Consider the following 17,890-nt stretch of genomic DNA (forward strand, 5'->3'; position numbering starts at 1 on the left):
ACTTTTTATTTAAAGGGATAGTTCTCTTTGAAATTAAATTTTGATATGTTTTAGCTTACCTCGTGGGCATTCGAGATGTAGGAGTATTTGTTTCCCCAGTAGTTTCAATTTTGATCATTTTAGGTCAAACTGTTCTTGTCTGTGCCTCACATAATGCAGGTCTATGGTCACCACCTCAAAGAGCATACACAGAGAAGTCCAAATTAAACAATCCCCCATCGTAAGTACACACTGATGGCCTAAGACACGAAACGAGCGGTTTGTGTGAGAAAGCGAACAGTATTTCCACTACGTCCGACTGATCCGAGGGCGCGCGTGCGTGTTTCCTGTGGTGTACAAGAGGTAAAAACAATATAAATACTGTTCGCTTTCTCACACAAACTGCTTGTTTCGTGTCTTAGGCCATCAGTGTGTACTTACGATGGGGGATTGTTTAATTTGGACTTCTCTGTGTATGCTCTTTGAGGTGGTGACCATAGACCTGCATTATGTGAGGCACAGACAAGAACAGTTTGACCTAAAATGATCAAAACTGAAACTACTGGGGAAACAAATACTCCTACATCTCGAATCCCCATGAGGTAAGCTAAAACATATCAAAATTTAATTTCAAAGTGAACTATCCCTTTAATAAAAAAACACGTTTTGGTTTCCACCATTTTAGTAGTAGTAGAAATATTTCTTAAAATGTCAAATCAGAATATTAGAGGATTTCTGAAGGATCATGTGACAAAATTTAACTTTGCCATCGTAGGAAAAAAAAGTGCACATATAAAATATATTCAAATAGAACATAGTTATTTTAAATTGTAAAATATTTCATAATATTACTGTTTTTACTGTACTTTTGATCAAATATATGCAAATTTGGTGAGGCTTCTTTCAAATACATTTAAGACATTTCAGACTCCAAACTTTTGAAAGGTAGTGTAGCTTGAGCCAGTTTTACTCAACACAAAAGCAAAATCTAGTCACACAATATTAATATTCCCTTAATATTTTCACTTTTTCCATGTCTGCTGGAACCACACAGTGTAAAATCCCCCACCCTGCCGTGCCTACATACAGGTAATATGTATATAGGCCATTTTAGCAGTTTTTATTTTATTTTTTATGAAATTTAAAACCCAATATTGTGTAAACCTGATCAAGTTTGTAAACATAATTCACATTTCTATTTCACTTGGTGCATTTTGCAACATGGTTGCATATTGAGACCTGGGTGAATGTAGCTGCTCTGACCCTTAACACTGGGTCTGGATAATCCACTACTGTAAGGCCTCTTATGGACTAATCACAGAGTTCAGAAAGGCTAGCAGATTGCAGCTCCGCATCCAACTGCTGTCATGTTCTACGCAGCCAGTGTTTACAATACTTAAACTGCCTGGACACAACGTGTCTTGTGACCTGGCTTGTGATTCTGACTCTCGATTGGTTCAGGAAACCAAGAGCGGTAATCTTCAGATTTTTGTTGCTTTCAGATCCATTCTCTAATTAAACTGGCTGAAATGAGCTCCTTAAAATGTCGGGACATGGTTTAAACCAGATCACCTGTTTAGGCCACCTCAGACGTTCTTTAATATGTCCAAAAGCACTATGATGAAGCCTCACAAGAGGGTATGAAGCACTGCTGCCCTCAGATTTCTGTTTCTTGGTATGTTCTTCACTGAACATTTGATAACTTTATACAATTTAGGGCAGCTGCCCAGGTGGGCAAAGTTCTGTAAGCGGTGTCCATTCTGGTGGCTGTTGTTTGCACCCCACAACATTGTGGAGCACCTTTGAAGCACTTCTACTGCCACAGAGTACTGGCCGTTAGTCCACTGTTTCAGCCTGACCATCGTCACAGCTGAAGAGAGGCCGAAACAGTAACGCGAGGTGCCGCGGAAAACACGTTCCCCTTCGCCGAAATTTGCCCCTTCCTCCCAGGAAAGCATGGAGCCGTCCTCCTCACCCATGTCAGCCAGGTTACAGAGGGCCAGAAGGCAAGAGCTCAGCAGTGCCTCATTTTCACTGTGCTGGAGAAGAACCAACACCAGTCGTGGGACAGCTCCGAGACTCAGGAATCGCTCTTGCTGCAAGTCTGACAAGAGAGTAATCACACTTACATCCCAAACTCCAGGGTCAGCATCAAGATAAATGGTTTTAGGCTCTACTTAGCTCCCTATTTTTCATCTCAGCCCCCTAAAAATCTGCAATGGATTTCTACACCTCTTAATCTCACAAGCTGTATAATACTTAATGGCGGGATTTGGAGTAAAATAACCTCGAATAGCTCATGGGAGCTGCTGTTTTCAGAGAATTTGAAAAGAGATCACATCAGATTTTTAAAGGGATACTGAAACTAAAATATGTCCTTTTTTACTCTTTTTACTCTTTACTTTTTGTTTGTTTGTTTGTTTGTTTTTTGTCCATCCAGTGGAAGTCAAGGGGGTTCCCAATTTGTGTTTGGTTCCAAATGTTCTTCAGATACATTCTTTTGTGTTTTCATTCACAGAAGAACAGAATGCATGCAGGTTTAAAACCATATGAGGAATTACAATTTTTTGGTGGAGTATCCCTTTAAAGGAACACTTTTTTTGTCCCTTAGAAGTAAACAGTTAAACAGTTTTTAATCCATTTAGTCGATCTCCGTATCTGGCGGAAGCACTTTTAGCATACATCATTGAATCCTATTAGACCATTAGCATCACACTCAAAAATGAGACTTTATTTTTTCAAAGATAATATTTTTCCCATTTAAAAGTTGACTATTCTGTAGTTACATCCTGTACTAAGACCAACGGAAAATTAAAAGTTTAGATTTTTAGACCGATTTTGATAGGAACTATTCGCTCATTCCTGCATAAGAATCATGAACTTTGCAGCCGTACCATGGGTGCAGCGACACAATGATATTACGCAGTGCCTGAAAGTTGTCCTCACATAGGTAACTTCCAATCTGACCGGCACTAAGTTTGTGTAGTTGTACTGTTCAATTAGCCATGGCTCTGTGTGTTGTAAAAGGCTGTGAGTGAGTTGAAGGTGTATTCTACCATAATGTTTCACAGAATACCAACAAAAAACAAGGAACAAAAGAATCAGTGGTCCACAGATATTAAAACACCATATACTAATACTTCATATATATATATATATATATATATATATATATATATATATATATATATATATATATATATATATATATATATATATATATATATACTTCAAACAAGATATTGGGTGCTTGTTCAAAGCATTTGGGACCAGATGACTATTTGGAAAACATGAACAGTGTTACCACGGTATGGCGTCTAAAGGATATGGCCAGACAGGGCGAAGTGTATCATCCCCCATGGCAGTAAGTATTACATTATTAGTTTTTAGTTAGCTTGAACGACCAGATTGAAAAGCATTGCTGTTGTCTTTAGCTACCTGTGAATGCAATCACTGAGTGTAGGTGTTTCCACGGATATCCAGTATAACATTAGTAGGTTTGCGGTAGAGTTCTGGTGAGGTAATAATAATAATAATAATAATAATAATAATAATTTATTACATTTATATAGCGCTTTTCTAGACACCCAAAGCGCTTTACATATAGAAGGGGGGAATCTCCTCAGCCACCACCAAAGTGCAGCATCCACCTGGATGATGCGACGGCAGCCATATTGCACCAGAACGCTCACCACACACCAGCTGATTGGTGGAGAGGAGACCGAGTGATTAAGCCAATCATTATATGGGGATTATTAGGAGGCCATGATGGACAGGGGCCAATGGGCAAATTTGGCCAGGATGCCGGGGTTACACCCCTACTCTTTTATCGACGGACATCCTGGGATAGTAGGTAGTGTATAGTTTGATTACCTACTATCCTGGGATAGTAGGTAGTGTATAGTTTGATTAAAATAGAATGTGGAATTGTTGGTATCGTTTATCTACACATTTTCTGTGGTACAAAATACTACGTTAGTGATGTTACGTTCTGTGCCGAGGCTTCGGAGCGTGTCTCCTGCATTGAAAATTATTTGGCGCCCGCCAAAAATTTTGTTGTCCCGTCAATTCCTTATTTGATCAGTTGTTGTGATTTATGAGTGATGTAGATGACAGGGCGCATGTTAACTGAGTGACAAAGAGGAAGAGCGGAGTGCGCGCATTCTCTCTGTATTCATAATAAGCAGCACCGTCTCAGCATATTTCATTCACATATTACGTTAGTCAAAATCAAAAGGTTGGAAAACTGAATCTATGGACAATTTTTCCTTTAATTTTGACTCTTCTCTGACTTACTAGTTTAAATCTGCTCTCCTCGTCCCTTCTGCCCTATAGTCTGTTCAGCCACACTTTCTCTTTCACATTTCAAAAGCTTGTCTTCAGTGTAACTGTTATTCCAGTTCAAATACGGTTCGGGATCTGCACCAAAGTAAATTTCTTCTGAATCGTTCCTCACAAACATTTCCATGGTTACAAGGCAGGCTCTCTGTGCAAGCAGATGGCCATGTTGGTTATGTTGACGGAAGTTTGCCTATTTTCAGACGCAGTGTAATATCATTGCACCACTGCACCCATGATGGCCGCAAAGTCCCTATGAAGAAATGAGAAAATAGTTCCTATCTATATTGGTCTAAAAAAACGCAACTTTTCATTTTTCATTGGTCTTAGTGCACAATGTAACTATACAGAAGAGTCAAGTTTTAAATCGGAAAAATATTGAAAGTCTTTGGTCATTTTTTTGAGCACCGATGCTAATGGTCTTATATGATTCAATGGTAAAACTCAACTGTTCAACTCTAAGGGACTTGGAAAATGAGCCTATTATCCAAAAAAGTGGAGTGTTCCTTTAAATATTATCTGCCAATGTTCACACACAGCTCCTGAAAGCTCCACTTCTCTTATGTGAACGACTGTTCCAGTGTAATCATTATAAAAGGCAGCCAAATACACCACCATTACCACTGAAAAACAAAAAATTGAAAACTACTAGAATATGTAAACAATTTTCTGAAACCATTCTTCTGAGCAAATCATCTCAGATTTATGGTTTCAGGCGGAAATCCTAAAATCGCCTCTGATACAGATGAACTGGGGATCAATACTTATGTTATCGCAAATAGGGGGATTCAAATTGAATTAAAATCTGAGTCTAAAGTACTAAAGTATGACTAGAAGAACAAGAGCAAAAGTTCAGGTCCACTCACTGCTGTTATAGCAGATCCTGGCGATGGCCTGGCTAACGTGAAGGAGAAGGTCTTGGTCTTGGTTTAGCAGTAAGGTAACAAGGGCAGACACAATGCCTGTTTCAAAGCATTGCTCTCTCACAGGAGCTAAAGAAGAAATTATAGAATAATCAAAAGAGTAAGTGCTCAGCTTTAACTATACAGTTAGATGTTAATGCATTTGGTTTATGAAAAAAGCCATTATTTTCAAGATTTGCAGTTTGTCCACAGCAATTTAAAGTCATTTCAGGGACAATCCACCAGGTTAAAGGGACACTTTTACCTTAAAAAAATGATGTTATTACTCACCCTCATGACGTTCCAAACATGTAAGACCTTTGTTTATCTTTGGAACACAAGTTAAGATATTTTTTATGAAATCCAAGAGCTTTCTGACCCCTTCATAGCCTGTAATTTTATTACCAATTTCAAGGTCCAGAAATGTAGTAAAGACATGGTTAAAATAGTCCATGTGTGAATACAGTGGTCCAAGCTTAAATGTTATGAAGCAACTAGAATATTTTTTGTTTGCAAAAAACAACCAAAAATAATGACTTTATTCAAAAATTTCTTCTATTCTGTATCAGTCTCTGATGCTCTTGCGTCAGCATAACACACATTCATCGTGGTGCTCATGTGAACAGCATCAGACACAGAGGAGAAGAAATTGTTGTTTGTTTTTTTACACAAAAATTATTCTCGTCATTTCACAACATTAAGGTTGAACCTCCGTAGTCACATGGACTAGGGTGAGTAATTAATGAAAGAATTTTTTTTTTTTTTGGTGAACTATCCCTTTAAGGTGTAGCCAAGATCTTTTTCATTGATCCCCTATTGAGTTTAACCTTTCAGCTTCAATACCAGCCCAAATGTTTAACTACCCCCAAACACATTATATTGGTACATAAAATATTTGTTCTTACCGTCTCTAGCCAGCTCAGATACTAGTCTGGCCGTGTGAGTAGTGAGCGTGCTTTTCCTTCTTAAAATCTGAGCAATAACAGGGAGAATCCCACTTTCTACCACCTGCTCAGATATGCCTTTCTCTAGGGCAGAGAAAACACTATCATTCTAAACAATCAAGATACACTACTGTTCAAAAATTTGGGATCAGGAAAATGCATTATTGTTTTAAAATAAATCACTAAGGCTGCTTACAGTTAAATAGCAATCTTGTGAAATATTATTACAATTATCAATACTTTCTAATTACCGGTAAATATAATTTACAAAGTATTTTATTCATGCGAGGGTAAAACTGAATTTTCAACATCATTACTCCAGTCTTCATGAGCCTTTAGTGCTAATATGTCTTTAATTCTAATATGCTGATTTGTAATTTAAGAAGCAGTTCTCATTATGACCAACGCTAAAAACATTTGTGCTGCCTAATATTTTAGTTGAAAACTTGACATTTTTGATTAATAAAATAAATAGTTAAGAACGGCATTCATTTGTGCAATCTATTTTAAAATTATAAATGACTTCATGAGTTTTTGGTTCATTAAAATTATTATAAAGTTTTTACAGTGCCCTTGTTACACGTTTCATATAAATGCATAATTGCATTCAGCTAACCCAAAACCAAACACTAATCCTAACCATAACCCTATAGTATATAAGTACATATTGTTTAATAATGTTGCTCAGTACTTAAATGTATAATTACATTGTAACAAGGACATTTTGTTTAAATTAAATTTTAAAAAGTTGTACGGCACTGTATACATTACAAGCCCATCCGTTTGAAAAGATCAACAAATTGGATCAACTGTTTCAAACAAGCTAGACCATTATCCAGTTGTCCCAAGTGAATGTGCACACATGTGAACAAATTATGTTTCCATGAACTACAAAGGTCACTCACAGCTGGCCATCTGGATGCTTGTGTACAACTGAGCAGTCTAGCTAATCGTTCCTGTCACTCAATGGCTCTCACAGAGACAAATGCGGATTAGAGCGTCTCTGTTTTCGTAGTTGCGTATCCTTCTCGTAGCTGCCATCGATGACATATTAAGTATGGTTTGTCACCAATGCCCAAATGATTTGTGATATGCGAGGGATAATGCACAGTCAGCTGGTCATTAATAGTAAAATAAGCCTGACGTGATATTGTATAATTTCAGTACATAATCAGACTGTACATTATCCTGCTTTTTACACATCAAACATTGATTTAAGTTTTAATTATTTGAATATGTGAGAAGAAAGAGAAAAAATATGCACATAGCATAGCTTTAAAAGACACATTTGGAAGTACTTATGCTAAATTTTCGACCACAGAGTGTTGTGATTGAGCTATCAGAATCGAGTATTCCAAAAAAAGAAGCAAAACAACTTAGTAAATAGTAATGTCTAAAGCCAAAGTGTAATTGCAATACACACTAAGCAGCTTTCAGACCTCACACTAGTGCTGGCACATTCTGCATCCAACTAGTTCAAGCAAGCTTTTAGATTTGACTTTTTTTTAAATTGATTTAAAAAAAGAAAAAAAAAGAAACTACTTTATAAACGCTTAATGTTTACATAAATGTCAGAAAATATTATAACGCTCAGAGGGACTGGCTTTTGGTAAACAAGCTCTCAACTAGTACTATACATGTTCATAGGGATTCACTTCTTTCTCAAGTTTATTTAGACATTTAGTTAGACATAACTTGAGTGTTTAGTTAAACATTTGCACCGAGACAACTACAGGTACATTGTTGATCCGGCTCCTGAACAGGTCCCAAACATTTGACACCCAAATAACTCATCAAAATCCTAAAATACATAACAAAAACATGAAATACTCACTTCTTTCAATGGCAACATTCAGCACTGTGTCCAAATAGGGTTTTATTTCCTCCTCTACAAGTTCTGTGCTCACACTGATGGCCTCTATTGCAGCACTTAATGAATCTGAGAGAAAAGAAAATGTAAAAAATGTACATCCTTCAGGCAGTCTTCCTATTGTGTTGTGTCTGCTGTTACTACTTACCCCTGGGCGCACTGGGCAGTGGACGACTGGCCCCCATCTTGTCCATATGTCTGTGTGAGGTTGTGATGACCTTTTAATTCTCAGCACTGATCGTGTCTCAGAAAATCTAAAATCTCACACATCTCCATCTCTTGCTTTGTATCTCTATATATTTTTGTGTCCCCGAACTGCTTGTCCGGTTTGTATATACACATGTATGTTTCCGACACAAACTCTCACTCACTCGTTTATTTTCTTCCTCTCAATCCCTGCCTCTCCAATGCCTGCTCTGATTTAGACCTTCACTAATGCACTCCAAATCCTCAGTCTAACAAATGCCTCACAGTGGACAGGCCGCCTGTAGGTGACAATGTAAACTGCAGCACGCCATCATCGAATGTCTCCTAGAGGGCAGAAGAAAGAGTGGAACAACTAACAGACACACAATGTCATTGGCTCAGCTACAAAACTGACTCCACGGTGAGGATTTTCTTTGCATGCTTGCCAGGGATTCAGAAAAGCTGCTTTGTGGTGGAAATCTTTTGTGAAGGAAATCTTTTGTGAAAATACAAAAGATAAAGCTGTTGAACTGAACATAATTGAAAACAAAACAGTTTGCTATTGTTAATATTTGAGAGGATGTATAAAACAAATAAATGATAACATGCTATGTAATTGCTTCTGGATTGTGTGCGAGATAAGCAACGCTCCAAACTTTAATACTTAAGGTTTGTTCAAATCCCTAACCGTGATTATAAGCAATAGAAATGGCAAATTCATACATTTGAGTGGATCCTTCTTTGCTCTGCAAAGCAATACAAAAAAGTAATAAATATACAAATTGCTTACAAAATGTAATGCTTTTAATACAAGCATATGAGAAATCTGCAAAACTTTCCGAGTACAGGTATAGTCGTTCACATACACGATCAGACACAAACAGAAAAAGGAAATAAATAGTCAGAGAAATCCAACAATGTCCAAGAGAAGATATGTTCTTAGTCAAACTAAATTGCTCGGAGATTGTAAGATTAAGTACAACAGAGATAAAATTCTAAAATGAGACTAACAGAAACTGATATTTGATCAATTTCATGAGAATACGACAGTGCTCGAAAAAAAAAAGATTTGCTTGCATGCTACTTCAATAGCACATATTGTCTGTGTACATTTGTTTTTTTACCACAAACAACAAAACAAATGGTTGAGGGTGACATGTGATTGGTAAAGTGAAATCAAAACATCTCTGCTGAACACACTCTGACCCATAAGATTTTCTTGATTGACTAAAGTGAGAAAAAAAAAGAAAATATTCAGTCTTCAGAGAAGTCTAATGTTTATAAAACTAACATTTTCTATGAAATTTTTTTTTGCACTCAGAATTCACAGTGTCTCTGTGTGCCTCTCAGACACGTGACATTATGCAAGACCTGCATTGGTGGGGTTGAGTCCACTGGATATGGTTTCGTATCCTACAGAGACTAGCGTTAACACACTGCTCTCCATCTCTGTGGACTGTTGAACCTCAGGAACAACAGAATCCAGCCGCATCTGTTTTCCTTTCTTCCGTCCCCTTTTGCCCTTTTCTTTAGGTTTGCCATCTTCCGTGATGGCTTTGGGCTTGCGGTTGCGTTTCCGAATCCTTCTCACTGGAGGTTCGGGTTTTGGGTCCGTATTCCCTGAGAGGATTCGGATTTGTCGGTCAATGACGGTATCTATGATATCGAGAGCCACATCCATCATGCCGTTACCAAGACCATGAGTAACATTGGAGAACAAGCGGGTATTCACAGGGTCGTTAAAAATCTTTCGCATCTCCTCGAGATAGTTCCTGTTCAACAGTAAAAAACAAAAACAAAATCACTTTATGAATCAAAGCAGAACCATTTTGGGTGTTCACACTTGTAGTTCAATTCTCTTGGCTCTTTTGGACGGGATAATACATGAACCCGGATAGATTTCAAAACTAAGTTTTCGTTTTAAAACGCTCTACGTCCACAAAAGTGTTTTCAAGCATTTTCCAAAAGTTTCTCTTCCCCATTGAAATGTCAGAGAGCGCCGAATTCACCTTACTGCAAATGCGTAAACCTTCATAAAAGCTCACTGAGATGATAGCTACAGATGAAACAGACATCATAAAGTTATCACGCAATTCTTCTGGCAGGATCATTTTACGTAGCAAAAAATCTTACCATTCACTCACAATTATTATGCTTGGTCTAAAACGCAACTGCTTTTATGTTTTCCTGCAGTACAGCAAATGCAACATTTTCTGTCATTCAGTGTCATTCACTGTGATATGAAGTGTACAAAGTAACATTTTAGTAACTGAGTGAAAGTGAATGGCACATAACAGGCACAATAGTGATATAAACATACATATCTATTTGTTCAATGTGTGTTACATGATTCAAATTACCTCAGTCTTCAGTTCACACTACAACACAAAAACAGCGTTTTTGAAAAACTGTCTTTGTGAATAAAAATGCTGTCTCACGGTGGACGGAAGGCCAAAACTGAGAGAAAAAGAAGCATTTTCATACTGGTTCACAGTTTAATTTTCAACACCGAACCTAAAGATACACACACACATACACGCACACAAAAAGGCCTTTATGACTTGTGTAGTATTTTGCGACGGAACTTGTTGAAGATCCAAAACTATGCTGTGTTCTGGGCTAAATGCTCTCGCTGTATGTGTGTACATATTATGATGGTTTATGGTGGAGCTGAGAACTCATGAAGAGCTAATAAAATGAGTAAAGGAGTCAAAATAGTGTCAGGAATCCCTCTGTCACACACACAAACAATGATCTACAGCGAGGAGACATGGTTCAGATTCCTGTACCAAACGGTGATGGGCAACATCCCGACTATAACGAGGAAAAAAATGGGTATTCTAGAGCATTCTTTTTTTTTTTAGGGTTGTACCTAGTGACATCACATCCTGTTTTTGGTTTGTTTATATGTCTTTGGTCAGTGTTGCGTTCCCATTTCAACCTGGAGCGATTGCTTTGTTAGTGCGGTTATATATGAATAAGTGTGAACGCTGCCATCTGAACCCTGGAGCGCACCAAACCATGTTTTCAGCAGTCTTAGTCCGCTTGTTTGGTGCACACCAGGATTCGAAATGCAGCATTCACACTTATTCAAATGGGCCGCACTAACAGAGCAATTGCACCAGGGTTTGTTTTAATAGAAACAAACATGCCAAGGGTGAACAAACCCTATTGTTCTTTCTACGGGCCATATAGTACTTTACCTTGTTTCAATGATTTTTGACCAGTGCTGCACCTGGTTTGATTCAGGTAGCAACTGTTTAGCCATATTCTCATAATCGACATACTGCAGTGCAAAATCCTTCATGTCTTTGCAAAGGGCCGCTGTGTCACCTGAAAATAATAAAAAAAACATTTAGTTATGTAGAATTATTTTGCTTCAACCTAGTGTCTATAATCATTTGATGTTGTGGTTAAAAGGAATGAAAATCCAGTCATCATTTATTGTTCCAAACTTATCTGACTTAGTATTTAATCTGCAAAACATATAAGATTATTTTGATAGTTTTAGTGTTTTTCCCATACAATGAAATTCAATGGGGTCTGAAACAATGTCCAAAAAACTAAAACTATCAAAATACCTTATTTTATGTTCAGCAGAAGAAAGAAAGGCATACAGGTTTGGAACAACATTAAATCTCAACAGGAATATTTAATTTCTTCCAAGTGTGTGGGCCACTTACCTTCAGTTAGTTTGGAAAAGGAACTGGACACTGCTGTGTTGGTGCTTGGTGACAGTCCAAAGACATTTAGGGACTCTAAGAGTGTTTTCTTACTAGCCGGACCCCGACTCACTCTCGTGTAGGCAGCCAGAGAGCGGAGAGACATCTTCTCAGGCGGTTCCAGTCTCCTCTTCACCTCCTCATAAAGGATCTGGTACTTGCGAGCCTTTGAGCTCTTCATGTTAGGGTCCAGCAGGGAGGCTACCTCTGCAAAAGGGACTTGCAGTGAATTCCCTGCAGCATCTTGAGAGGATGCGGCACTCTGGCCTTCTGACGGACATTGTGTTGATACATGGCCTTGAGTCTGAATATGAGCCTGTGTTTCCATATGGCCTTGAGGTGGGGTCTGCAGATGTGGAGCAGGCTGGACATGTGACTGAGTCTGGATGTGAGTTGGCATGTGGATGTGCGACGGGACTGTGTGCGGTACAGCATGACAGGAGACTTCTTGAGATACCACGTGCTGTGTGATGATTTGTGCGATGTTTGGAGGTTGTGGTTGCGGCTGATACATGGTTATAATGGGGTTACCCACAGAGACGTGGACGACATCACTGTTCTGGGGAACATTCATGTGCATACCTCCAGACGGATCCATCTTTACCCTCACAACAGCACAATAATCATCAGCTCTTTAATGCAACTTTTTATCTAACAAAGAAGAAAATGTTAAAAATGTGTAGTTAGACAGATATATGTTACATATACTTTTCAAAAAGATCAACACTTAAGTAATGTGAAGTGAAATAGGATATTCAATAAGACTAAATAAAATGTAGACTTTAATTATCCGGAATCAATTAGACTGAGAAAAAGTATATAAAAGATGGTGAGAGGGGAGGGATTTAAAATAAGAGCCAAGTTTCTTATTTTTGATGAAAGTTCATGAATGCAAACAATTTGGGAACATGTATTAGGAAAGTAAACTAAATTATTTTCATTTAACTTCCGATGTTATAGCTTTTTTGGTAGTATTCAGACATTTAATTTTTTTTTTGTGACATTTTGACAACATTAGCTGCTAGATAAAAAGAAAAGAAAAAAGAGAGTAATTAAAAAGAGCCAATTTCTTCTTATGTTCGTTAATTTATTAATGTGAATTAAATCCTAATTATTTTCGGTTATATGGTATACATCCTAAATCCTTCCAAATCTTGTCTAGTAAAACAAATGCAGAATTTATCTTTTTCCAGTCCCCAAATTAAATAATTTCTTTAAATTTGTTTAATTTGATACAAAAGATGCATTTTACGTGCCTTGTCCAAATAATAAATAAAATAGCAAAAGAGACTGAACAAAAAACATTGGTCATGGCCTTATGCTTACATTGGTGATGTTTTAAAACATAAAAATAGTATCATATACTTCAGATAAATATTGTCAAATTAATATACAGGTGAGAACGTGAGCCCAAATGTCATTTTATTTTTGACAGCGTCCCATCTGCGAGAGACGGCTGAACTTTGGAGCGCGTGCGTGTGAGCGCGCGATGGTGTGTTTCTTCCACACTCTTGAGCATTAAAACCCACCCAGTAAATAAAATTTGGCTGCTGCAACACATGCATTTGATAAAGTATGAGTATGTGATATAATGTTGCGTCTATTTCACATAAAGAAGAATACACATACAGCATGTATAAGTCAGTGTTGACTTTAAGAGGAATGATAATCTACTTGTTTTGATCAACAGTAGGACAGGCCAAAGCCACCATCATGTTTGAAACTTGATATTCCACCGTATTCATGTGCTAAAAAGCGTCCAGACCACCGTTTTATTCGGACTGTTCTGGTTACGAACCATAACCTTGAATCAGACACAAGTTACTGACAGTATTCTTACTTACCGCTCTATGGTTAGAGTCGTATTTAAACCTTACTGATCCTAGAACAGTCCATGGCGAACCGCTCGAAGGTCCCCCTTCTTCACCGATCCTATTTCGGCGGGTTGCAAATCAGCAGACGCGGCACAGACGCCATAGCTGCCAAAGCTCGCACGCTCATTGGCAAATTTCGGTGTCAATCATGTTCTCTGGAAGCGCTTATTCGGGGAGGTCTGTGTAAGTCATGTTACGTCAGAGAAAAGAGGCGGAATATCCGGAGCTTAAAATGGTAGGACGTGAACAAAGCTTCCAGGTGTCTTCATGTGTGTCACACAATGTTTTTGACAAAAGCATGCAGTGAATTTGAAATGATTTTGAGTTATTATGCAGAAATGTTGAAATACGATTAAGTTAAGCGCACCGTGGATGCATATTTGTATCAAATTTGATATTAAAAATGAGTTTTCCTGTTAATATAATAGGTCGCACTCGCTTCTTAGTATCGATCACATCTTGGTTTAATAGTAATGGGAACTTTACAGAAGAAACTCATTCTTGGACTTAGGATATGTTGTTTTTTATACAGTTCAGCTACTTCTTTTGTGCACTAGATGGCAGTATTTCTTCTCAAATGGCTTTATTTCGGTCTCATTAGATGCTGCCCATCACAAAGCTGCAATGTTTATTTGCGTTTTCAGCTCGTTGGACAATTAGTCTTAAGTGCTAATTATTAAAGCCAAACCCATTATCTTGATAATCTTGCTAGTGGAAGAGATTTATGAGACCAGGGAGCTATTAATGAAAGTATTTGTTTAGAGATGTTTCCATGGGAAGAGAGGTGATGATGTCTCTCCAATTTCTGTTGTTGCCTCCTGACACAGAGAATTCATATATCTGCCCATTATCTATTGGTCACAAATGAAGTGTCAGCAGCAGCGCAGGAGGCGCAAGGGGACTAGAGATGGAGAGACGGATGTAATATGTGCAGGAAAAGCACAAATATCTCCTTCTTCAGCAACCTCTGCTTCAGGCGTGTCAGGTCAGATTGACATATAAATCAAAGGTCTGCCAGGACTCATTACTTGTGGCCTTTGTATATGCCCAGGCTATAAATCTTGCATGTATACATGCATCAAATTAAATACCTAGTATGCATTTTTGAAGCTGATATTTCAGCTTATTTTAGAGGAGGGTTTTTTTCTTTGATCAGCAGACAAAAGCCCTCTGTGGTGCTCTTGTGATTGGATGCAAACAGATTTTGAATAAGATGCAAAAATTAGTGCAACTGTGAATAGGCATTTGCAGTAGCACATCTATCTATCTATCTATCTATCTATCTATCTATCTATCTATCTATCTATCTATCTATCTATCTATCTATCTATCTATCTATCTATCCATCTATCCATCCATCCATCCATCCATCCATCCATCCATCCATCCATCCATCCATCCATCCATCCATCCATCTATCTATCTATCTATCTATCTATCTATGTCCATCCATCCATCCATCCATCCATCCATCCATCCATCCATCCATGTCTGTCTGTCTGTCCGTCCGTCCGTCCATCCATCCATGTCTGTCTGTCTGTCTGTCTGTCTGTCTGTCTGTCTGTCTGTCTGTCTGTCTGTCTATCTATCTATCTATCTATCTATCTATCTATCTATCTATCTATCTATCTATCTATCTATCTATCTATCTATCTATCTATCTATCTATCTATCTATCTATCTATCTATCTATCTAATCTCAAACATATTTAACTGGTTATTTTCAAAGCCGTAATGGAGCAAATCATTTTCATTCTCATTCTAAACTACTTTATTGTGAAACACGATTGATGCTCGGTACATTAGTAATGTAGTTAAGATCCTCCATTAAGAGAAGAACAACCCTCAATGAGGCTGCTCGCATCTTTGACAGCATGCGCCACTTCAAACGCTATCTTACAACAGCATCCAGAGTGCCTGCGGCAGCCAATGCTAAACGTTCTGCTGTTGTCTCTCTGCCAAACTCTAGGGAAGGATACAGATAGAGGAAGCAGGGAAGTCTAAGTATTTTAGTATTTAACTATAAATATTTCACTGAATAAGGAAGTCAGTGTCATGTTAGACATTTTTTAATGATATTCATAAATGTAGAACACACAAGGTTTGCATTCTCTTTTTGTTTTTGTATAACAGTTAAATATAAAATAATTAATGTGATAATTAACATAACAGATTGTTTTAAAAAAAAAAACTCACAAAAATGATGCATACATATTAGTTGTTTGAATAAGCCAAATTGTTGATACAAATATCTAATATCTAGCACTAATATCTCACCATGTTGTGTGATTTGTCCCATGAACTCATTGGCTGTAATGACTGCTAATCTTTAAAGGAATAGTTCATCAAATCATTTACCAGTAACACAATGAGCAGCACATGTGTTGCATTATGTATTCATCTTTGTTAATGTTAGTTAACCCTTTATAGCATAACATAATTGTCTGAAAAATGTATGGTTTTGAAGCATTTATTGAACCTTTAGAGAAAATCTCAAATAAAGTTTGCATATGTGTTGTCTGTTGAGTATCATATTTGATACATCCGGCTTTAATGGCACATATTTGTGACTGGAAAATATGGAGTTCATGCTCAGAGACAAAAAACATCTTGATTTATTTCAGAGGCACTAACTAAGCAATGCAATTTGGTTCATAAAAAGGGTTATGGGTTTATAAAATAGATTTAATGAAGTCCCTTAATTAACAGATATTATTGTTGAAATGAATACATGCTTTAGAAGTATTGTTCATGTTAACGAATGTAGTTATAACATTAATAATGGGAACCTTATTGTAAAGTGTTTCTCCTCAAATGAATGTTGCTTCAAGTTCAAACCAATATTAGTTTCTTTCCTCTGTGAAACATAAAAGGAAATGTTCAGCAAAATAATGCTGCTCTTTACAATGAAAGTGGATGGTGACCAAGGCTGCAAGCATAAAAAAGTACAAATAAATATGTACTTTTAAGACATATAAAATATAAAAGTCACATAAACATGTTTATATGAATACAAATAAATATGCCTATTAAATATGTACATATTGTTATTGTAGGTGCATGACTTAATCATATATTTGTCTTCCATTGAAGAAAAATACACAACATAGGGGTCAACAAATGTTCATGAGAGAACTATTACTTTAATATCTAACAGTATGCAGACGGGAAAAAAAGGCTTATTCCGTTTTCTTTCTTATCTGTTACCATACCAACTGAATGAGGATTGGCTGCTATAGAGCGATGATGCTGCTGGGTAAAGACAGACAGAACCCCCAAATCTGTGGCAATGTGGATTTTTGTGTGGCTGTGTAAAAAAGGAAATACTTTACAAAGCATTATGACATTATGGCAAAAAAAGGGCTATGGCAAAATATGAAGCGGTCTTTTAATGGTCTTAACCATTTGAATCAGTCACTGGTCAGAAAATTAGCAAGAATTGCACAAATACTGTATATAAAGTAACTTATCAGGGAATAGCCTTGCCTTTTTTGTTATCTTTAAATCTTTAACCTGTGTGGGTAAACTTGCAGACAGCTTTTCACAGGAAGAAGAGTCAGTGTTGATCCACTCAATGTTAAACAGTTAATGAAAATCAATGTTATTTTGAGTTTAATGTGAGACCAAATATTCACTAGGGTTCAAATCCGGACTCTGACCAGGACAAAACATGAGCCCGATGGACTGTCTTTGCAATTTGGACAGGAGCATTGTCTTGTTGAAAAATAATATCTGATCATTCCCCTTTAGATAACAACTTTTCAGTTGTGGGAAGCAAGCCATTCTGCAATGATCTCCTGTGCTCCACAGCATTAAATGACTTTTCACAGTGATGAAGCAGCTAACAAGGCTCCCCACACAATGACACCTCTTCCTCCGTGCTTCACCGTGGTAGAGATGCATTTATTATTATATTTATTACCAGTTTTTCAAGACACCGCTCATTGCCATGCAACTCGTGTTTCACTGTGATTCATCACTCCACACACAACATCCAAATCTGCCCAAAACTTCATTCTGGCTTTGATGTTTTTCTCAGAAGCCAATGCTTAATGTTGCAACTTTCCTGACCAAT

At 37.4% G+C, this 17,890-nt stretch overlaps 2 protein-coding genes across 2 annotated transcripts; both read right to left on the minus strand.

The window, feature by feature from the left end:
- Positions 1–410: 410 nt before the first annotated feature.
- Positions 411–8,426, minus strand: si:dkey-21e13.3 (uncharacterized protein LOC100150043 homolog). The gene is made up of 5 exons (XM_067430012.1): positions 8,182–8,426; positions 7,998–8,102; positions 6,125–6,247; positions 5,184–5,309; positions 411–2,083 (listed from the first exon to the last, which is right to left on the minus strand). Exons 1-5 carry the CDS (start codon positions 8,225–8,227, stop codon positions 1,608–1,610), a joined length of 876 nt encoding a protein of 291 aa, XP_067286113.1. The 5' UTR covers positions 8,228–8,426; the 3' UTR covers positions 411–1,607.
- Positions 8,427–9,001: 575 nt separating this feature from the next.
- On the minus strand, positions 9,002–13,921 carry si:ch73-127m5.2 (uncharacterized protein LOC561202 homolog). Its single transcript, XM_067429244.1, has 4 exons — positions 13,786–13,921; positions 11,903–12,592; positions 11,423–11,552; positions 9,002–9,991 (listed from the first exon to the last, which is right to left on the minus strand). The coding sequence occupies exons 2-4, from the start codon at positions 12,537–12,539 to the stop codon at positions 9,580–9,582; spliced, it is 1,179 nt and encodes a 392-aa protein (XP_067285345.1). The 5' UTR covers positions 12,540–12,592; positions 13,786–13,921; the 3' UTR covers positions 9,002–9,579.
- Between the last annotated feature and the right edge of the window lie 3,969 nt (positions 13,922–17,890).

The sequence above is a fragment of the Pseudorasbora parva genome, chromosome 21 (genome assembly GCF_024679245.1).
Source record: "Pseudorasbora parva isolate DD20220531a chromosome 21, ASM2467924v1, whole genome shotgun sequence".
Classification (NCBI taxonomy): domain Eukaryota; kingdom Metazoa; phylum Chordata; class Actinopteri; order Cypriniformes; family Gobionidae; genus Pseudorasbora; species Pseudorasbora parva.

Coding starts and splice junctions, on each gene's coding strand:
- si:dkey-21e13.3 (XM_067430012.1), bottom strand. CDS start 8,227: ATGGACAAGATGGGGGCCAGTCGTCCACTGCCCAGTGCGCCCAGGG. Junction 8,103..8,181: donor ACTGCCCAGTGCGCCCAGGG/GTAAGTAGTAAC, acceptor CTTTTCTCTCAG/ATTCATTAAGTGCTGCAATA. Junction 6,248..7,997: donor GAATGTTGCCATTGAAAGAA/GTGAGTATTTCA, acceptor TCTCTGCCCTAG/AGAAAGGCATATCTGAGCAG.
- si:ch73-127m5.2 (XM_067429244.1), bottom strand. CDS start 12,539: ATGGATCCGTCTGGAGGTATGCACATGAATGTTCCCCAGAACAGTGAT. Junction 11,553..11,902: donor CTTTTCCAAACTAACTGAAG/GTAAGTGGCCCA, acceptor TATTATTTTCAG/GTGACACAGCGGCCCTTTGC. Junction 9,992..11,422: donor TCAAAAATCATTGAAACAAG/GTAAAGTACTAT, acceptor ACTGTTGAACAG/GAACTATCTCGAGGAGATGC.